This window comes from Chiloscyllium plagiosum, unplaced genomic scaffold, assembly GCF_037043375.1.
Source record: "Chiloscyllium plagiosum isolate Xiang-an unplaced genomic scaffold, Cpla_swu_hap1 HiC_scaffold_36, whole genome shotgun sequence".
In the NCBI taxonomy this organism is placed as follows: domain Eukaryota; kingdom Metazoa; phylum Chordata; class Chondrichthyes; order Orectolobiformes; family Hemiscylliidae; genus Chiloscyllium; species Chiloscyllium plagiosum.
The window spans coordinates 8,540,395-8,562,014 of NW_028270174.1; the positions used below are offsets into that span (position 1 = coordinate 8,540,395).

General features: G+C 41.5%; 1 protein-coding gene across 1 annotated transcript; it reads left to right on the plus strand.

The window, feature by feature from the left end:
* Positions 1-1,012: 1,012 nt before the first annotated feature.
* LOC122539497 (hematopoietic prostaglandin D synthase-like) lies at positions 1,013-19,756 on the plus strand. The gene is made up of 6 exons (XM_043674408.2): positions 1,013-1,244; positions 5,715-5,855; positions 12,891-12,983; positions 13,113-13,222; positions 16,568-16,666; positions 17,790-19,756. The coding sequence occupies exons 2-6, from the start codon at positions 5,723-5,725 to the stop codon at positions 17,952-17,954; spliced, it is 600 nt and encodes a 199-aa protein (XP_043530343.1). The 5' UTR covers positions 1,013-1,244; positions 5,715-5,722; the 3' UTR covers positions 17,955-19,756.
* Positions 19,757-21,620: the final 1,864 nt, after the last annotated feature.

Genomic DNA, 21,620 nt, shown 5'->3' on the forward strand with positions numbered 1-21,620 from the left:
TGCCTTCAAATCTCACAGTTTTAATGCATACTTGTGTAACTCCAAATGCCACTTTTTAAGATACTAAATGAACATTTGTCACCTTAGCCTGTGCACTGATAAACATATGAAACTGTACTCAATCAAATAAATCCAGAATAAATGGATATGGTGTCCGGTAGTATTCGGATACTTTGGCACCTGGGAATGTTGTAGATTAGGAATCAACTTTAAATACCAGGGACTTTTATTCATACAGAGAGTATACAATTAAGGGTTCAGAAAAGATTTACAAGCATGTTGCTAGGGTTGGAAGATTTGAGCTACAGGGAGAGGCTGAATAGGCTGGGGCTGTTTTCCCTGGAGCATTGGAGGCTGAGGGGTGACCTTATAGAGGTTTATAAAATCAAAAGGGGCATGGATAGGGCAGATAGACAAGGACTTTTCCCTGGAGTCGGGGAGTCCAGAACTAGAGGGCATAGGTTTAGGGTGAGAGGGGAAACATATAAAAGGGACCTAAGGGGCAACGTTTTCACACAGAGGGTGGAGTGTGTATGGAATGAGCTGCCAGAGGAAGTGGTGGAGGCTGGTACAATTACAACATTTAAAAGGCATATGGAAGGTATGTGAATAGGAATGGTTTAGAGGGATATGGGCCAAGTGCTCGCAAATGGACGAGAATAGGTTAGGGTATCTGGTCGGTATAGACGAGTTGACAGTAGGGTCTGTTTCTGGGCTGTACATCTCAATGACTCTAAGTTGAATGGCCATTCAAAGTACCAGGCCAAACACGATGGGCCGAACGACCTTCTGTAACTCGAATGGTTTCAGGTGCATCACAAGCTGAGTTTTAAACTGAACATCTTTCCTCACTCTCATTATTTGAAACATCATCACTTTAAAGTTTTAGTAACCTGTGTTTCCGAATCAACTTGTTCAGCGATGATGACACACTTGCTGCTAGAGCTTGGACCCAGCGCTCCCGGTCCAGGGGTGGGGGTATTACCATTGCGTCACTTTAAAGCTCCGTTGAAATTGCTCTGCTGGTGTGTTCCGTTTCCACGAATTTGCTCCGTGCTCCGCCCCTCCAACTTTGGGAACAACCGCGCTGGGCGGATGGTGCAAAGAGGATTTAAAGGGTGGTGGGAGCTGATCTGTATTCCACATCATTCACCCGCATTCCCCGCCAGGAAAATCTCATCCTGACTCCTAACTGCAGGACCATTTCGGTTAAAGGAGACATTTCAGGTGCATTGAAAATCCAGGTAGGTCAGCCACTTTACAGCATTATCCCGTTGGGGAATTGTGTTCATGTGAGGTTGTGGGGAGGGGGCGAAATTTGTAACGGTTGAGTTTTCTGAACAGAAGCCAGATGTTCCAACTGCAGAGCAGCTCTGGTCCGTGTTCTCAAGGTGACACAACAGTCGCAATTCTTGTTTTCCCAGTTAATGTCCAGAAAGCAGTTCTCTGAACGTAATCTTCACTCCCCCTCCCCCCCCCCCCCCCCCCCACCTCCGACCCATCCCCCCCGCAAGAGGATATGTCCTTTGCTGGAGGAATCAGTATTAAAAAATACCACCCATGCAACTACTCGTTGCTTCTGTTCTGTGGAGCTGAAAACTCTATCATTAACTTTTGATGTGGAGATGCCGGTGTTGGACTGGGGGGGGGGGGGGGGGGCAAAGTTAAAAATCACACAAACACCAGGTTACAATCCAAACCAGGTGAAGAACTAGTTACCTGAAGAAAGAACAGCGCAAGAAAGCTAGTACTTCCTAATAAACCTGTTGAACTATTACCTGGTGTGTGATTTTTAACTCCATTAACTCTTGGCTGGTCTGTTTCCGTGCTGTTATCTCTGACTCTTTACCAAGCGGGGGGGCGAGGCGGCATTAATCTCTGTGGCTTTTGCTGTTTTTGACTGGAACCACTTTGACTCTGGAACCGAGGAGCAAAAGGAGGCTCTTCAGCATCTGCCCACTGCCCAGACTGTGTGAGGGGAGAATCACAGCTGGTCTCTGCCCACTGCCCAGACTGTGTGAGGGGAGAATCATAGCTGGTCTCTGCCCACTGCCCAGACTGTGTGAGGGGAGAATCACAGCTGGTCTCTGCCCACTGCCCAGACTGTGTGAGGGGAGAATCATAGCTGGTCTCTGCCCACTGCCCAGACTGTGTGAGGGGAGAATCACAGCTGGTCTCTGCCCACTGCCCAGACTGTGTGAGGGGAGAATCATAGCTGGTCTCTGCCCACTGCCCAGACTGTGTGAGGGGAGAATCATAGCTGGTCTCTGCCCACTGCCCAGACTGTGTGAGGGGAGAATCATAGCTGGTCTCTGCCCACTGCCCAGACTGTGTGAGGGGAGAATCATAGCTGGTCTATGTACGAACCCCACCTTTATTCCATAATTCTTTACACAAAGTGTCCATTTAGAAAATTTTAATCGAGCCCCCTCCCCCCAACCTTTCAGGTGGTGGACAGAGATCAGGTTAACAGTCCTTTTTGATTAAATGGTCCCTGAATGGCTTAGCTCAAATTTCCAGTTAATACTGTTTGTATCCCTTTCAGAGGAGACAGTTTTGAGATAATATTAATACATTTTTTAAAAAACAGCATGTTACAAAAGGATCCTTTGGCCTATCGTATACATGCTAGTCATCCAATATAAGACTATAAGATGAAAGAACCGAATTAGGCCATTCAGCCCATTGATCATGGCTGATATGTTTCTCAAACCCAATTCTCTTGCCTTCTCCCCGTAACCCTTAATCCCCTTTCCAAACAAGGATTCATCTGATAAGGTTCCACATGGTAGGCTCCTCGAGAAGGTTAGATCACATGGAATCTGAGGGGAACTGGCAAATTGGATACACAATTGACTTGATGGTAGGAAGCAGAGGATAATAGTGGAAGGATGCTTGTGCGACTGGAGGCCTGTAACTAGTGGAGTGTCACGGGGTCAGTGCTAATAATTTGGATGGGAATGTACAAGGTACGATTAGTAAGTTTGCAGATGATACTAAGATAGGCAGTATCGTGGAAAGTAAAGAAGGTTATCAGAAATTGCAGCAGGACCTTGACCAGCTGGGGAAGTGGGCCAAGAAATGGCAAATAGAATTTAATATAGATAAGTGTGAGGTCTTGCATTTTGGAAAGTCAAATCAAGGTAGGAATTTCTTGATGAATGGTAGTGTCTTAAGGAGTGTAATAGAACAGAGGAATCTTTGAGTTCAGGTGCACAGTTCTCTGAAAGTATAGTCACAGGTAGACACGGGGAGAACGTGCAAACTCCACACAGTCAGTCGCCTGAGGCGGGAATTGAAGAAAGCTTTTGGCACACTGACCTTCGTCAGTCAGGACATCGAGTATAGAGGTTGGGAAGTTATGTAGCAGTTGTACAGGACATTCGTGGGGGCGTACTTGGAGTATTGTATTCAGCTTTGGTCACCTTGGTATAGGAAGGATGTTACTAAACTGGAAAACATGCAGAAGAACTTTACAAGGATATTGCCAGGAATCAAGGGACTAAGTTATAGGGAGAGGCTGGACAAGCTAGGACTGTTTTCTTTATAGTGTAGGAGACTGAGAAGGAATCTTCCAGAAGTACATCTCTATGACTCTAAGTGTATAAGATCTTGAGAGGCGTGCATAGGGTGAATGCACTCAGTCTTTTTCCCAGGGTTGGGAATGGAGAACTAGAGGACATCAGTTAAAGGTTAGAGGGGAAGGAATAAAAGGGAACCTGATGGGCAACTTTTTTACACGTCAGGAATGATGAAGGGTTTATGCCCAAAACATCAACCCTGCTGCTCCTCAGGTGCTGCCTGACCTGCTGTGCTTTTCCAGCACCACACTTTTAAACTCTGACTCTCCAGCATTTGCAGTCCTCACTTTCTCCTATAGCTTACTATGCCCTGGCATTTTAAGTGCTCATCCAGATGCTGCTTAAATATTGCAGGGTGGATGGATTTTGGAGACACATTGACCATAGAATGCAGGTCACAGGGATGACAGGAGATAGATCAACTGCCCATACATGGATGAAACAGGCATAGAAGCACCAGGGACAATGCTTCTGTAGCCTTTGTCTGTTAGGATTGCAAATTATGCTCCAGCATTCAATTTGGAAGAAGTTTTGTCACAGCAATTTTCATCTAACTTCCTGTTTTTACGTAATAAAAATGAAGCAGATTGTCTGTACTAGATGCTTGGTAAGGAACTTGCTAGTTGCACTGAGAAGAGAAAGTCAGCAATGAAACTGCAGAAAGTTGTACTGAAATTATTCAAGTCCGACTGGATGACAAACACCATGTCCCAGCCAACTCGATCTGAATGGGTGCAGCAATGGCCCCATGTCCAAAAATCAGGGTGAATGAATATTTTCCCAGTATATTTGAAATTCTTCACGTCTAATACAGTAACAAGAGTACTCCAGGGATCAAAGGGGCAAACTGTGCTCATAATGTAATCCTTTTAGCTCCTGCGGTCAGGGAAGTTGTGATTGTCCTCAGCAAACTTTTATTAGGACAGCATTAGTTTCATACAATTCAAACGTGTACCTCAGTCAAAACTTTAAAGGAAATATATTTTCCAGAAAATTCTTGGATAGAAGAGCATGGAGGAAGCACTCATTTTGCACATCCTGTGTCTCTGAAGATTGAAAGGTATTGATCCAGAAAGAGAAAAATGGATAACAATGAACCGGCCTAATATTGCAGTTTGGCAAGATTCCTATCATGTCCCTGCCTGCATCAGTGATACAATCATCTGTCACAATTAACCAATTATGTACTGTATCACATTTAATGTAATAAAACTCCTCTAAGTGCTTTATAGACATCAATATCAGTCAGATATTTGGCATTGAGCTACGTGAGGCCATACTAGGATGTATGACCAGAAAATCTGTAGATTTTGAGAACAGTCTCAAAAGAATTTCCAAGGATGTTGCCAGGGTTGGAGGATTTAAGCTATAGGGAGAGGTTGAATAGGCTAGGCCTGTTTTCCCTGGAGCGTCGGAGGCAGAGGGGTGACCTTATAGTGGTTTATAAAATTATGAGGGGCATGAATAGGATAAATAGACAAAGTCTTTTCCCTGGTTGAGGGCATCGGTTTAGGGTGAGAGGGGAAAAATATAAATGAGACCTAAGGGGCAACCTTTACACGCAGAGGGTGGTACTGTATGGAATGAGCTGCCAGAGGAAGTACTGGGGGCTAGTACAGTTGCCAGGTGCTGGCAGGTGGGACTAGATTGGGTTGGGATATCTGGTTGGCATGGATGGGTTGGACCGAAGGGTCTGTTTGCGCACTGTACATCTCTCTGACTCTATGACAAAGAAGCAGAAGGAGAGGTTTAGGGGCAGAACTGCAGAAATTAGTCAAACTGAAAGCATGAAGTGGGAAGTGAGGAAAACTGGGAATACTGAAGGAGCCAAATTTCAGAAGATTGCTGAGGAGGTCGCTGAGAGAAGGAGAGAGCATAGAGGTATTGGAAAGTAAGAATTTGATCTTTGGCTTGCAATTAATTAAAGTCCAGCAATCCTCTCTGCCAGCAAAAAAGTTATATTTTTCTGCTTCTGGGCTGTAATCAAACGTCTTGACAAAAATTTGACTCAACCAATTATAGGATCCTGAGAATGCACCTCAATCTGTTTCTGCAATGCTTTTTAATCCAGTGTTCATGCGCAAGATTACAACATGTTTACAGAGCAACTTGTGTTGTGCTTGATCCTGACAGGTTGAAACATGCCAAACTACAAGTTGACCTACTTTAAAATACGAGGGAGAGCTGAGACTGCTCGTTATATTTTTGCATACAGTGGAATAAACTACGAAGACAACACTGTGGACATAATGGATTGGCCCGATGTAAAACAATGTAAGTAGCACTGTTTGCAAAGAACATTTGCAAACTTTGGAACAATAAGTCATTTTTAATTTCCTTTTCTGGTTTCTCTCACTGTCTTGTCTCATCCCATAAATGGAAATTAAATTTGGATCATGCTGTGCAATTCTGATCTGCCCTGCATGGAGTGTCTGCGTGGGTTTCCTCCGGGTGCTCCGGTTTCCTCCCACAGTCCAAAGATGTGCAGGTTAGGTGAATTGACCATACTAAATTGCCCGTAGTGTTAGGTAAGGGGTAAATGTAGGGGTATGGGTGGGTTTCGCTTCGGCGGGTCGGTGTGGACTTGTTGGGCCGAAGGGCCTGTTTCCACACTGTAATCTAATCTAATCTAAATAGTTGTTTGATGGTAGGAATGTGCTTTGAATTAATCAGTTGGCAAGGCCAAACAGCAAATAAGTTTTGAACTCTGCGCCAGCTAAACAATTAAAGGGAAATTAATGCTGGGAAACTGAAATGGCCCAACATTAACATCTTTCCTCACACGATATGCGCTCTTGTGCTCTGTTGGTTTACCTATGGGTTTCAGCAAGAATTTCCATCACTAAAGGTACATTCCAATACTTTTCATTTGAGAAGACATGGAATTGACACAGGTAAAACTATGAATGCATTGGATAGAGTAGACATGGAGAGTGTTTCCACATGTGGAAAAACCAAAACATTTAGGGGCCCTACATGTAAGGTAGTTACTAATAGACAAGTGGGAATGAAGAGAAATTACACTGTAATTGGTTAGAATAATCCCATTCTGCTGAATTGCACGCAAAACAAAACTGTTCTCTGCACTTGGGTACATGTGACAATAATCAAGTCAAATCAAATGCGCTTCAATGGAAAATTTATAAGATTAATACCTTATATGCTTTCAAATGAAAACTAGATCCGGGTAAGTGATGGCCTAGTGGTATTATCACTAGACTATTAATCCATGTAACCCATGAGCAATAAGTGTTGGCCAAGCCAGTGATGAAAATGTGTTGCTGGAAAAGCGCAGCAGGTCAGGCAGCATCCAAGGAGCAGGAGAATCGACGTTTCGGGCATGAGCCCTTCTTCAGGAATGCCCACATGCCAGTGATGCCTACATCCTGTGATTAAAAAGAATAGATTGGAAAGGCATGGTAAATGCAATGGAATATATGAAGGATAAATACCAGCAGAGGCTAGATGGGCTGAATGTCTCTTTGTGTGCTGGATGTTCTGAGTAGTCTATCAAATTAGACTAGAGATTTGACTTCTGAATTAAAAGATCATCATTAAATCCACAGAAGGCTTCAAACAAGATGTTTTAAGGGAGTAAGTAATTGAATGGGGAGGAAAAGAAAAAGGAGGATAGATTGAGAGGATCACAGAGGCTGATGTGAACAATAAATGATGGTATGGGTCAGTTGGACGAAGTGGTCTATTTTAAAACATTTAAACATAGAATATAGGAGCAAGAGGAGGCCATTCAGCCCTTTGAGCCAGCTCCACCATTCAACATGATCATGGCTGATCATCCAACTGAGTGCCCTGTTCCCACTTTCTCCCTATACCCTTTGAACCCTTTAGCTGTAAGAATTCTATCTAACTCCTTATCACCGTTGTCAACTGTATGTAACTATCCATTCCTATCACCATTGTCAAGTTCTTGCTGAAACATTCAAAGGTTTGACTTAAAACATTTTCTGACAGACAATTCCACAGGCTCACCCTGTCTGGGTGAAGAAATTTCCAACCATCTTAGTCTTAAATGGCCTATCCCATTTCCTTAAACTGCAACCCATGGTTCTGGATTCCTCAGTTATCAGGAACATCCTTCTTGTGTTTACCCTGTTTAGTCCTGTTAGAATTTTTCAGGTTTCGATGAGCATTCTTCTAAACTTCAGTGAATATAGTCCTAGAGTTTAGATCAGAGTGGTGGTGCATCTAAACTCTGGTTTCCAGTATCTGCAGTCCTCACTTCTGCCTACCTGAATATAGTCTGAACCAATCCAAACTTTCCTCATACATCAGTCCTGCCATCTTAGGAATCAGTCTGATAAACCTTTGTTGCACTCTCTGCATTGCCAGAACATGCTTCCTCAGATAAGGAGACCAAAACTGCATAAAATACTCCAGGTTTCAACAAAGTCCTGGACAACGGCAGCAAGACATCCCAGCTCCTGTACTCGAATCCTCTCGCTACGAAGGCCCACATGCCATTTACTTTCTTCACCGCCTGCTACACCTGCACGCTTACTTTCAGCAATTGGTGTATAAGGGAACCTAGATCTCCCTGCACCTCCCTCTTTTCCCAATGTATTGCCATTCAGAGAAAGGTCTGTCTTTCTGTTTTTGCTACTGAAGTGGATTATCTCACATTTATCCTCATTAGACTTCATCTACCATGCATTTGCCACTCATTCAACCTGTCCAAATCACAATGAAAAGTCTCTGTATCTCCCCCACTGTTCACCTCCTACCTAACATTGTGTCATCTGCAAATGTGGATTCATTACATTTAGTTCACTCTATCTGAATCATTAATGCATATAAGGAAAAGCTGGGGTGCAAGCACTGAACCCTGTGGTACCCCACTAGTCACAGGCTCCCACTTGGAAAATTATCCTTTTACTCCTATTCATTGTTTCCTGTCTGCCAACCAGTTCTCCATCCATGTCAGTGCACAAGCCCAATCTCATGTGCATTAATATTACATGTCAATATCTTCTGTGGGACCTCATTGAAAACCTTTTGAAAGTCCAACTAAAATATATCCACTGGCTTCCCCTCAGCAACTTTACTAGTTACATCCTCAAAAAATTCCAGTAGATTTGTCATGCACAATTTCCCTTTCATAAATCCATGCTGACTCTGTCCAATCCTATCACTGTTGTCAAGTGCTGTCCTATTAAATGCTTTATAATGGACTGCAGCATTTCCCCTAATACCAACATCAGGTCAACTTGGGTCTGTAATTCCCTGTTTACTTCCTACCTCATTTTCTTAATTAGTGTGGTTAAATGAGCTATCCTTCAATCCGTAAGAGCTGCCTCAGACTCTAGACAATCTTGAAAGATGACCACCAGCGCATCTACCATTGTCTAGGGCCACCAGTACTCTGGGACGTGGGTCATTGGGTCCTGGGGATTTATGGGCCTTTAATCAGGTCAGTTTCCCCAACTTAATTTCCAAACACACATTGAATGTTTTCCTCTTTCTCACTGGACCTGGAGTTTTCCAATGTTTCTAGGATGTTATTTGTGTCCTCCTTTGGGAAGCCAGAACCAAAGTACAGTATACATCTAGTTGGTCGGTGATTTCTTTGTTCCTCCATATAAGTTCCCCTGTTTCATGCTCTGATCCATATAAAAAGCACACAGTGAAATATTTTTGGATTGTGAAATTCAATCAACGACGAAGGAACAACTGGAAGATTAGGGAAGACGAGTTTCCATGTTGGCTGGGTTTAATTTACAAAATCACTTAGTTTGTTTAAATCTCACCCTTCCATATGTGTCTTTTCATCGTTTCGAATATGAGAAAAATGGATCAGTTAACTTCTTGAGAAAAACAGAATGTGCTGAATGGATGTTGCTTTTTATCTCTAACTCACATTGAACTTGCAGAAGCCTGTTTGGAAAATCAAATTAGTCTTGGGGCTAGTTATTTCATGACCCCATAGGGTGTGCTTTCAGTGGGGAGTGGAGGTGGGGAGGTAAGTAAAATAGGAGGGGTGCCACCAACCCTGGAGCTCACCCCCTTAATACAGAGTGTGGGTAAGTGCTGATATCAGTGACCCACACATTAAAGATATTTTCTCATCGCCCTGGTCAGAGAAGATCAGATTCCCTACAGTGTGGAAATAGGCCCTTCGGCCCAACCAGTCCCCACCAACCCTCCAAACAGTAACCCACCCAGACCCATTTCCCTCTGACTAATGCACCTAACACTATGGGTAATTTAGCATGACTTGCACATCTTTGGACCGAGGGAGGAAACCCACACAGACACAGGGAGAATGTGCAAATTCCACACAGACGGTCGCCAGCGGCTGGAATCGAACCTGGGACCCTGGTGCTGTGAGGCAGCAGTGCTAACCACTGAGCCACCATACACCTCTGAAGTAGGTGAAACATCAGTACAGGACTCCTAGCTTGGAGGTAGGGACTCTGTCATTGTTGCATGAGTCCCAAACCCACACATCATATGGAAATAAGTAACTAAAGGTCAACTGAATTGGTTAAATGTTTAGTTATCCCAATATCACTTGACCTCTGCCACAATACAGTTGACATGTGCTGGTGGGTGGAATGTTTCTTGAATGGCCGGAAGGTACTAATTTTGGAAGGTGCTCTTTGCTCATTTGGGGCTCACCTTGAACAGTTAGGACACTCTTCTTTAACCTGCAAAGAATTTAGAGGCCATCTAACACCCTACTCTGATATAATGGCAAACCCTCCCTCCCTGTTCTATGTCCCTGCGTTATCTGGGTCTATGAGGTTCCCTCAGCCCTGCTTCATTGGCCTGCCTGCATCCCAGCAGCACCCACAACTAGGCTGTGGTGCTGTTGAGTCTGTTGAACTCCAGGGGGTGGGACATCCTTTCACTGAGGGGCTGAATTCCTACTCCGTTCTAATCCATCTCACCCATAGTGCTTTCTGGCTTGCTGTCCCATTGTCTGGTCTCTAACTATACTTCAGAGGCAGAGACAAACCAATTATATCTGAACCACACTGCCATCTGTAAGTTCCCCTCTAAGCTACTAACCATCTTGACTCAGAAATATATCGCCATTCCTTTAGTGTCACTGGGCCAGTATCTGGGGACGCTTTCCGAATGCCATAGGAGGTGCATCTGCACCAAATGTAGTTGGAGCCAGTCATGTCTTCAGCTACTCACATTACCATCAATTCAATATAATCTGAATATAGTTAATAAAAAGTAACAAACCTGTGACTAAATATTATGTTATTTCTCATGGTCAGTATGCCAATAAACCTTTAAGACAGTGTGTGAATATCCCTGAATGAAACATTCTAAAAACAATTTCACTCTATCTTGGCATGAGACCTGGTGGAATCTCAGACTCCATCTTAACTCAGGTTAACTTGCATCTAGCAGCATTCTTCTCAGTATTACACTGGGTAACTTAGTAACTCAAAATTAGGTTGTGTCTGGTTTTGTCTGTGAATGCAGTGTTTGTGTATAATAGGCATTATAATAGTCCGTTGGTTCGGAACATATGCTTTGCTGCACCAAGTAAAATGCCTTACTGGAGTCAAAACAACATCATTTTTAGCAGTAGTGATTGTTCAAATAAGAAGACCCACGATCTTGGTGGTAGATATTTGCAAAACTAAGAGAAGATTGACTGAGCAGCTGCTTTGGACATTTGAGAATTTGGATAATTGGCAGCCTCAGTATCAGTGAATACAGATAGCTGTACAGATTTGTACATAGGGCATTAACGACAAACAAAAAGCTATTTTCCTTTCATTGTAACCTGCTTTTGTTCAAGACAGGAAATTTCTCAGATTACCTCAATTTAAGGGCACAGTGGTTAGCACTGCTGCCTCACAGTGCCATGGACTCTGGTTCAATTCCTGCTCTTGGCGAATGACTGTGTGGAGTCTGTACATTCTCCCCGTGTTTGCTTGGGTTTCCTCCCACAATCCAAAGATGTATATGCCAGGTGAATTGGCCATGGTGCATTAGTCAGGGGCAAATATAGGGTGGGAGAATGAGTATGGGCAGGTTACTCTTCGGAGGGTCGGTGTGGATTTGTTGGGCTGAAGGGCCTGTTTCCATACTGTAGGTAATCTAATCTAGAAAAAAATACTGCAGTCTACTTCTGAAAGACTAGAATTCTTTGTTCCTGAAAGTTGATGTAGAAGTACCAATCTTACAACAGCTGCAGAATCTAGTTTTTAAAAGAACGAGCATGTTCAATTTCCACTGACACAAACTCAAGGTGCATTAGTCTCTTCAGTGTGCATCAGTGATTTCCACTGATTTAAAGCTACAGTCCAACATTTTCAATGCTGATTTATGGACAGCAGGAACCTCCTTATGGAATGCGAACAAGGCTATGACATGAAACGTTAGGACAACACACCTTAAAAGTGAACATCAACACGAGATTTAGTAGCAACAAATTAACTATGCATCTTGAAAGACTTAATCCACAGGAAGTGTTGTCCATGGTTAGCCTATGAGAGACTATTCTCATATTATACAGTTATCAATTCCATCCATTGGGAGTACACAATGCAGGGTCAAAACACAAGATCATCTTGGCTTCCCAAAATCTATCTAGTAGATTACCAATGGTACTGCAGTAGCAAGGTTACTAACAGACACATGTCTCAGTATAGTCAGAGTTTGATATTCTATCTACATTTACGGTTGTGGAAAAGACCACATGTGATACAATCAAATCAGTCATCAATCTGCAAGGGTAGGACTTTGAGATTTAAACCAGATAATCAGGGTGATTACGTATGACAAGCAGAGAAGATGACCTAACCCACACAAAGACCAAGGTATTCTCCTCTATGTACGTGTTGATTCTGTAAACTGTGAAAGATGAGCAGGGAAATTCCCTGGGGAGTTCTGGTCAAAATCAACTCAGCAACCAACACTGTTAAAATTGCTTATCCATCCAATTGCTGTTGGTGGGACTGGCGTTTGAAAATTGGCTGCTTCAGCTTGCTCACAAAGCAGTTCATTAGCTGTCAGGCTTTTTGTGATTTTCTGAGAATGCCAGATGAATTAAAACTCCACTTTATTTTTCATTGTCTTTATATAGAGTCTTTCCTCTATATTGGACCTTTCACAACCCTGGGGCCTAAAGCACATTATAGTTAAGGAAGCACTTTTGAAGGAAATTTAAGAGATTATCATTTTGTATCAAGATTACTATATCCTACTTAATATGGGTGACTTGGCAAGTCTGCACAGCTAATATCATCCCTAATACTATGCTTGCTAACAGGGGAATTTGATCTAACTCACAATAATCTGGAGTCTATGTGGTTCTCATTCTAGCTCTGCTCTTTCGACAAATTCCGATTCTGAAGGTGGACAAAACTGAGATCAACCAGAGCACTGCTATTGCGAGATATTTGGCCCGAGAAACAGGTAATGTTAGCCAGGATGTTTTTAATATTCTGTGTCTCAACAGTCAGTGTGAGCTCAGTGTGACCTGTTATTCAGCCTAACTATTATCCATTTATATATTTTCCATTCATTTTTAAAATTCTTTCTTAGGCCTAGCAGGAAAAACCAACCTCGAACAAGCTCAAGTGGATGCCATTGTGGACACAATAAATGATTTCATGAATATGTTCCCCTGGACCGAAAAGGACCCCAGTGTGAAAGTAAGATTGAATTTCAGATGTTGCAAGATATAGACGTGCTGATTGTTGAGATAAAAATCTGCTTTTAAGGTGGTAGCTGTGGGTCCCAGTCTCATTCCAGGGACTTGGGAACTTTGTCCATGTTGATACTCATTGTCTGAGCCAGTGGCTATTGCAGAGCTCTGAGATAAATAGAGATTTGAGTGTCCTACTGCATGAACCACAAGTGGCCAGTACACATGTACCATAATAATTCGAAAAACTAAGAATAATAATACCATAAGGTGAAGTGAATATACAAAAGAGAGATTATGCTACTGCTATACCAGAAACTGGTGAGACCACATCTAGAGTACTGTGCACACTACGCTATTTCACCTTATTTAAGGAAGGATGTAAATGCATTTCAGGAAGTTCAGGAAGGGTTTACGAGACAAATATCAGGAATTGGCGTTTTGTCTTTTGAGAAAAGGTTGGAAAGGATGCTGGTATTGTCAGGAGTTTAGAAGAGTATGAGGTGGTTTGATTGAAACATGTAAGAAGGGTCGAGACAGGATGGATGTGAAAAGGATTTTTTTTCTTGTAGGAGAATCCAGAACTAAACGGTTAGGTTTTAAAAATAAGAGGTCATCCATTTAAGACTAAGATGAGGAGAAATTATTTTCTCTGAGCGTCTTGGGTATAGAGGAACCTCGATTATCCGAAGGACACAGGTGGGCAGTATTTTGTTTGGTTAATCGAATTCTGAATACCAGATGACATAGTTTAGCTGGGCATCAGGACCTTGCGATCTTGCCAGATAATCCAATATTTGGATAATCGAATGCTGGGTATCGAGGTTCCTCTGTATTTAGAACACACTTCCTGAAACAGCAGTAATTACTCCTTGAGTATTTTTGAAGCAGAGATGGCTGGATTCTTGGCAAGCAAGGGGGTGTTAAAGTTATCAGGTTTTGAGTGGAGTGGCCTATTCCTGCTCCTAAAATTAGATGATTAAGTTAGATGACTTAGTGTGGAAACAGGCCATTCGGCCCAACAAGTCCACACCGACACTCCGAAGAGTAACCCACCCAGACCCATTTTCCTCTGACTAACACACCTAATACTATGGGCAATTTAGCATTGCCAATCTACCTGACTTGCACATGTTTTGGACTGTGGGAGGAAACCGGAGCACCCAGAGGAAACCCACGCAGACACGGGAAGAATGTGCAAACTCCACACAGACAGTCGCCCCAGGCTAGAATCGAATATATATATGCATGTATGCACCACACTTCTATTTGTGGGAGCTATGTATGAGCAAGTTAGCTGCCATAGTTCCTACATCGCAATAGCAACTCTAATAATACGTCACTTATTGTAAAGCACGTTGAGGACACTGAGTTTGTGAAACAGTTCGAACACTATAAAAAGTAGACTTCCATTTTCCTGTCTCAGAAAGTAATGTGTTAACCTTTCTTTATCTGTGCTGAAATCTTAACCTATTGGATCTCAGCAGAAGGCAGCCAATTTCGTATCAATTATTTAAAATGGATATTTCACAATGAGGCAATATCATTTTCATAATTATTTAGCCTCCGTGCTCATAACCCTACTTTCAAAACAATGCCTTCAGTAGGATAAGATGTGAAAGAATGGCCTAGTGGAAATAAGAAATTGGAAGATTTCTTGTTTGAAGACATATTTCAATGCAGTTTGTTCAGAGCTTCTGGATATCGAAATGTTATAGCCTCCCACTTTTCCAATTACAGAGCATCTTTTCAAGAGTTTGTGTTTCACTGCTGTAAGGTGCTGAGACCGGCAGGAGGCATTGTCATGGAAATTTGCAGTGTGAGAAAAGACATCTCTAATTAAGATAGGCAAAAGTGAGGACTGCAGATGCTGGAAACCAGAGTCTAGATTAGAGTGGCGCTGGAAAAGCACAGCAGGTCCTGCTCCTCGGATGCTGCCTGACCTGACATGCTTTTCCAGTACCACTCTAATCTAATCTCTAATTAAGAACCAACTGCTAGAGAATCTTAGCAGGTTTGGCAGCATCTGTGGAGAGAGAAACAGTCAATGTTTCAATTGTAATATGACTTCTTCAGAACTTAATGGAGGTGGAAACATCATGAATTTTATACCTCTTGGAAAGGAGACTGCAAGTGGAATGACAGGCAGGGCAGGGAAGTATTAAGAGAGATATGAGATCCAAGGTGTCGTCAAATGGAAGATAAAGGGAATAGTAATGATTGTGGAAAAGACAAGACTTACATCCAAAGTAGGTGTTAATCAACTGCTTTCTGTAGCATAGAATTCCACAGGCTCATCACTCTCTCTGAATGAAGAAATTTCTCCCCATCTCTGTAATAATACCTCATATCGCTAGACTGTGATCCCTGGTTCTGGACTCCCTAATTATCAAGAACACTCTTCCTGCATCTACCCTGTCCAGTCCTGTTAGAATTTTATAGATTTCTATAAAAAACTCCCCCTCATTTTTCTACTGAAGGTGTTAATGGCAGAACAAAGATGAACTGTGAGTTAATGTAAGACCATGAAAACAAGATACAGAAACAGGGTGAGGGGTGGGTGATATCAAAATGAAGGACGAATTTAAACGGGTTGAAGTTAAACTCAATTTTGAATGCAGAAAGCTGTCAAGTGCCCATATATAGCTTGCAAAAAGACAGGCATGACTAGGGCCCATAGGAGTAGTGATAGTTGTACCTTATTTGAAAAAAGTGAGGCAAGTTAAAGGAGAGATTGTTCAATATGAGTAAACAAGATGGAGGACAGTGGTGGAGGATTCTGACTGGTCTGGAAATTTTATGACAACATACTTGTTGCAATTCTGCAATTATCCCCCCCCCAAAAATATATTTAGAATCCCACGATTATAGGCAGAATTTACAGCAAAGGCCACTCAGCCTTTGTTGCAGTGTTTATATTCTACATCAACCCTCACCCTACTTCATCTCATCCCATCAATATGTTCGCCTATTCATTTCTCCCTCATGCGCAAAGCTAAATTGTTTTCCACTATATTTGTGCTCTTCCCTTCACTATTTTACTACTTTGAGTAAAGACATTTCTCTTGAATCCTTAATAGATTTATTAATGACTGCCTTATTTTCATGACTTTCAGTTTTTGCATCTCCCACTAATCTATCATCACTCCATTCTATTCTGTTGGCATTATCTCAGGCTGAAGCTGATTATTTTAAAACTTACCATTCTGTCTGACTCTCAACTGAGTCCACACCATCTCCTTTACAAAGGGTACCAACATACAATGGTGGCAGAGGAAATACTTGCACCAAAATATCTCTAATTATAGACTGAGTTTATTCATCAGAATGGAATAATGACTTTCTTTTACAGCAAAAGATAACAGAAGATGTTTTTGCCAATAACATCCCTTTGCTTCTGGATGGGTTGAGCAAGCTCTTGGGAGACCAAATGTGGTTTGTTGGTGATTCAGTGAGTACAATTTATTGAAACTTATTATGAAGTATAATAATGATGTGAATATAATTCCTGAAGAAGGGCTTATGCCTGAAACGTCGATTCTCCTGTTCCTTTGATGCTGCCTGACTTGCTGCGCTTTTCCAGCAACACATTTTTAAGCTCTGATCTCCAGCATCTGCAGTCCTCACTTTCTCCTCCCTGAATATAATTCATGCCTAGGAGATTTGCAATAGAGACCAACCAGTGTGACTCAATGGTCAATTCTATCTTGAAGTCTCACCCATTGAGGCTGTTGATGAAAAGGTCACATCCACCTTCCCCAGTGAGAAAATCTGTTCTCCATTATAATTGCACTGGGAACAAGGGAAAATTCAGTGAACAGAACCATTTTATTGTTGCTTTCTTCTCTGTGCGTGATTTAGTCTATTCAATTAGCTAGACTGACTGGGAAGGTTCCAGATTAATTAAGAACAAAGCATTCAATAACGTGTGCGTTGGGAAATAAACTATAACTGGTCTCAGATTCCCTGGGACAGTATGGCATAAAACTGTTCCATTTTGAGTTAGTGAATCGCTGTTGTTGGAATTGTCTGGATGTAAAAGTCAGAAGGTTGGGACATGCTATGATATCACATTGCCACTTAATAATCTAACAATATTCAAAATCTAGATTCAAGCATCTTTGTCTGGGACATATGAATAAGCTATGACAAACAAAGTGTAGTAATTGTCATGTGCTTGAGAGATCGGTGTTCCCCAAGGATACCCCACTACTGGGATTTCTATTGCTTCATCTGTTGTAGTTTAATTGACAGATTGATTGCTATGATTAATCATAAACTTCAAAACCTCATGTGATTACTAGGCTGGCAATCTAGAAGAACTGGTTTCCCATGAACAATCATATCAGTGACTAGTATCTGAGAAATTAATAGTGCCTAATTTCTTTGGAAAATGGGAAGAGGAAATAATGGTTATTAAAATATTGGAATACTGAGCAGAAGGGATAGACAATGCACAGTGGTGATTTTTTTTCTTCAAACTGGCTGCACACAGTAAGATTACACTGGTAATTGTCTGTACTGAACTCAAGTTGCTGTTTTGCAAAATTATTGATATGCTTCTTTGCTTTCAGGTTACCTGGGCCGATTTTCACTGGGCCGTCTGTTCCATCACCCTCACTAATCTAAATGTTGATGTCTTGCATAACTATCCCAAATTGTTAGCTTTGAAAGAACGTGTGGAAGCTCTTCCTAAAATCGCAGCCTGGATAGAACGGAGACCAAAAACTCCATTGTAAAATTACAGCCTTCAGTTAAAGGTGCCTAGAACATGAAATGAAACCTTATTTTCTAAACTGGTTTAATTCTTTAACCATTACTTCCAATAACAGTCCTGGGTCTGTAATATGTTTTATAGATTTCAAGTCTATAAACTCTTAAGTTTCTCATTTGTTAACCTTTTGACATGGACAGGCTGCATGGGTTAAGCTTGTATTCTCATGGGTTAATGGAGGATTGAGTAGAGATGTTTAATAATTATAGGCTGTGATAGGACAGAAAGCAAGACATGAAGGAGCATATGCTTAAAGTTAGAGCTAAGTTGTTTGGGTTGTCGGGAAGTACTTCCTTTGCACAAGGGGCAGTAGAAATCATGCCTCAAAATTCTTGAAATTGAGGACAAGGAGTGGTTGGAAGTGCCATAACAGAGGTGGATAGACTTTGCTCAATAACGTTACTATGGGACATGGAGCCAAGTTGTGTAAATGAAGTCAAAGATCAGTCATGGTCTCATCAAATGCCAACACAGGCTTAAAGGAGTTGAATGGCCTACTTCTGTCCTTGTGTTAATTAGCACTTGGCTTTAATCATTACTGTAATGTGTTGTGTGAAATTGAGAATGCTCATGTGGTGCAATGGTAATACCCCTACCTTTGGATCAGATAGCCTAGTTTCAAGTCCCACCTGCTCCAAAGCTGTGCCCTAACAGGTTGGTGAGAAGTAAAAACAGAAATTACTGGAAAACCTCAGCAGGGCAGGACTGGCAGCATCTGTGGAGAAAAAAAGGTTGAGGCCAGTGACTTCATCAGAACTAAGTTCCAGCAACTGCAGTTTGTTGCTTTTTGGTTGGTTAGAAATCTCTTTGGGTAGAACAGGACCAATGTTGTCAGGATTATTTATCCCCCAATCAGAGCCAGAAGTTGCAAATGGCATGCTGCCCACCCAGAGACAGAGTAACTGATTCTATAAAACAGACCAGGAAATATCTGGGAATAGGAGAGCAGCCAAGGGTTGGTTGAAACAAGTATTGTAAATAGAAGTATTTTAAGGTCTTAGAGGGAGTTTAAAGAAACGTGAGGGGTTAATTTAGAGAAGAAAATAAAGAGCTGAAGGGTGATAGCACAAAACTGGGTAAAGACTATCTGGGAGGAGGGGTTTCATGGTAGTCATCAATGTGTTGCTATGTGGGAAGTCAAAGGAGGAAGGGTTGCATTATTAGATCATCAGAGTGAGCTCTGGAATAACTGAAAGGATATAATGAAATAAAAGGAATCAATTGCTGCTGGTGGAGGGGAAACTAAATGGTGGGGGCAGATTAAAGGTTAGGTTTGGGACGAGATAAAGAGAATGGGTTTAATAAAGATCTAGTAGAACCAGAAGCTTATTTGAAATGGAGTTATCAAGGAGTTGGGAAAATATCATGGGACAGTAAATATGATGTTGTAGAACCAACTAAAAAACATTAAATAATGGGGGGAAAAAAAGAGTACGGTTCAAAAGCCCCAAAAGCAAATTTAGTCATATTATGAATAATGAAAGAGTATTTAAAAAAAAATCCCAATTTGTTGCTTTGGCCTCATAGCCTCAAGTAAAGAATCCTTGAAAGGAATAACTGGGTCTGCCTCAGATACTTCTTGAAACTACCATTAGAAACTTTAGTGAACTTATCCCTTAATCTGTTCTGCTGTTTCTTCATACCTCATGGTTGTTATGTCAGCATTGATTAGACCAGTGCTGTGTAACAGATTAGCTACAATGGCTAACTGGGAAACCTGATGTGCCTAATTGAATTTCTGATAAACAAATAAAAAGAATTCTTGTATTTTAATATTCATGTGTATTTATTGATAAAACAAAGTTTTTTTGGTAACATGCCTGAATGAGTGGTGGGGATATTTAAAGTATTCACAAAGAATTTACCAGTCTGAAAATGCATGACATCATTTTCTACTAAAATAAGGTAATGCCACCATCTTTAAATGAACACTGCTAAATTAAATATGCTTCTTCATCCAAGGCATTTAATGTCTAAACTAAGAGTTTACAGGGTAATAGGGTGGGTTATTCTTCAGAGGGTAAGTGTGGACTTGTGTGGACTAATGGCCTGTTTCCACACTGTCGGGATTATGATTCTAAAATAGTTTATCTTTAGAGAAAGAAGACTGTTGATGGCTTTTTAAACATTATGAATGGGCCAGAGTTTTAGTGGTAAATACGACAAAATTGCCTGTTCACCACCACCACCACCACCATCACTGCAGCAGTCAGCAGCATTGGAAATCCATATGCACACATCCAAAGTCACTCTACACGCCGCCAAAGCTTTGCTTTAGAGATGCAATCTGCAATAAAGTTGCAATAACAATTGAACAAATACTTCCATTTGTATGTTATTAATCTTGACGTAAGAACCCATCAAAAGCCACACCTTGTTGAATAGCTTTGAAATGACTAACTTTGTAATCATTGTTCAATCCTTTCACTGGTCCTGAAAAGGTATTTTCTCATTTCTGGACTGTCAATTTTATCCACAAAGATGAATTAAAATAGGGCATTTAGTAAACTGTGAGAACTCCTCTAAATAGTCACTGAAAAACCTACACCAACGAAAGGGATAAAAAGGGTGCTAAACACAGACGTCAATTCATAATACAAAGAATATGATTGAACATAAAAAGTTAAGAAAGCGATAAGGAAGTAAGCCATGAGATGGTGAGAAACTGGAATCTAATATTAAAATTTAAAAGCATTCTCTTGACATTGAAATAGCAAAACGATAAAAAGATGGAGTCAATTAGGGATCATAAAGGGGATCTAAACAAAGAGGTGGATGGTTTTGTTCAGATGCTAAATGTGTGCTTTGCATCCTTGTATTTGAAAACAGAAGGATTCAGCCCATCAGGGCCACTCCACCACTCAATGTGATTTAAGAGTCCCACAGCATGGAAATAGGCCCTTCGGCCTAACTCATCTATGCCATCAAGGTTTCCTAAACTGAACCAGTTCCATGTGTTTGGGTCTATACCCTTCTAAACCTTTTATCATGTATCTGTCCAAATTTCTAATTTTACCAACACTTCCTCTGCCAACTCATTTCATAAAGGCACCACCCTCTGCATGAAAGAGTTGCCCCTCAAGTCCCCTCTCAACTTAAACCTATGGCCCCTAGTTTTGGGCTCTCCTAACCTGGGGAAAAGACCTTGGCTATTCACCTTATCGATGGCCCTCATGATTTTATAAACCTCTTAAGGTCACCCCCTAAGCTCTTACACTCCAGGAAAAAGAAAATGTTCCAGCCTATCCTTAGAACTCAAACCTTCCAGTCCAAGTATCATCCTCTAAGTCTTTATTGCATTCTTTCCGGTTGGATGCCATCCTTCCTGTAGCAGGGCAACCAGAATTCTATTCCAAAAGTGGCCTTAACAATGTGCTGTACAGCTGAAATATGACATCCCAACTCCTGGACTCATTGCTGACTGATGAAAACAAGAATGCCATACACCTTCACCACTTTTGTCTACCTGTGACACCAGTTTCAAGAAACTATGTACCTGCACCCCTTTGGTTCATCACTCTGCCCAAAGCCCTGTTGTTTAAGTCCTGCTCTGGTTTGTCTTACCAAGATACAACATCTCATTTATCTGAACTAAACTCCATCCACCATTCCTTGACTTACTAGCCCAGTT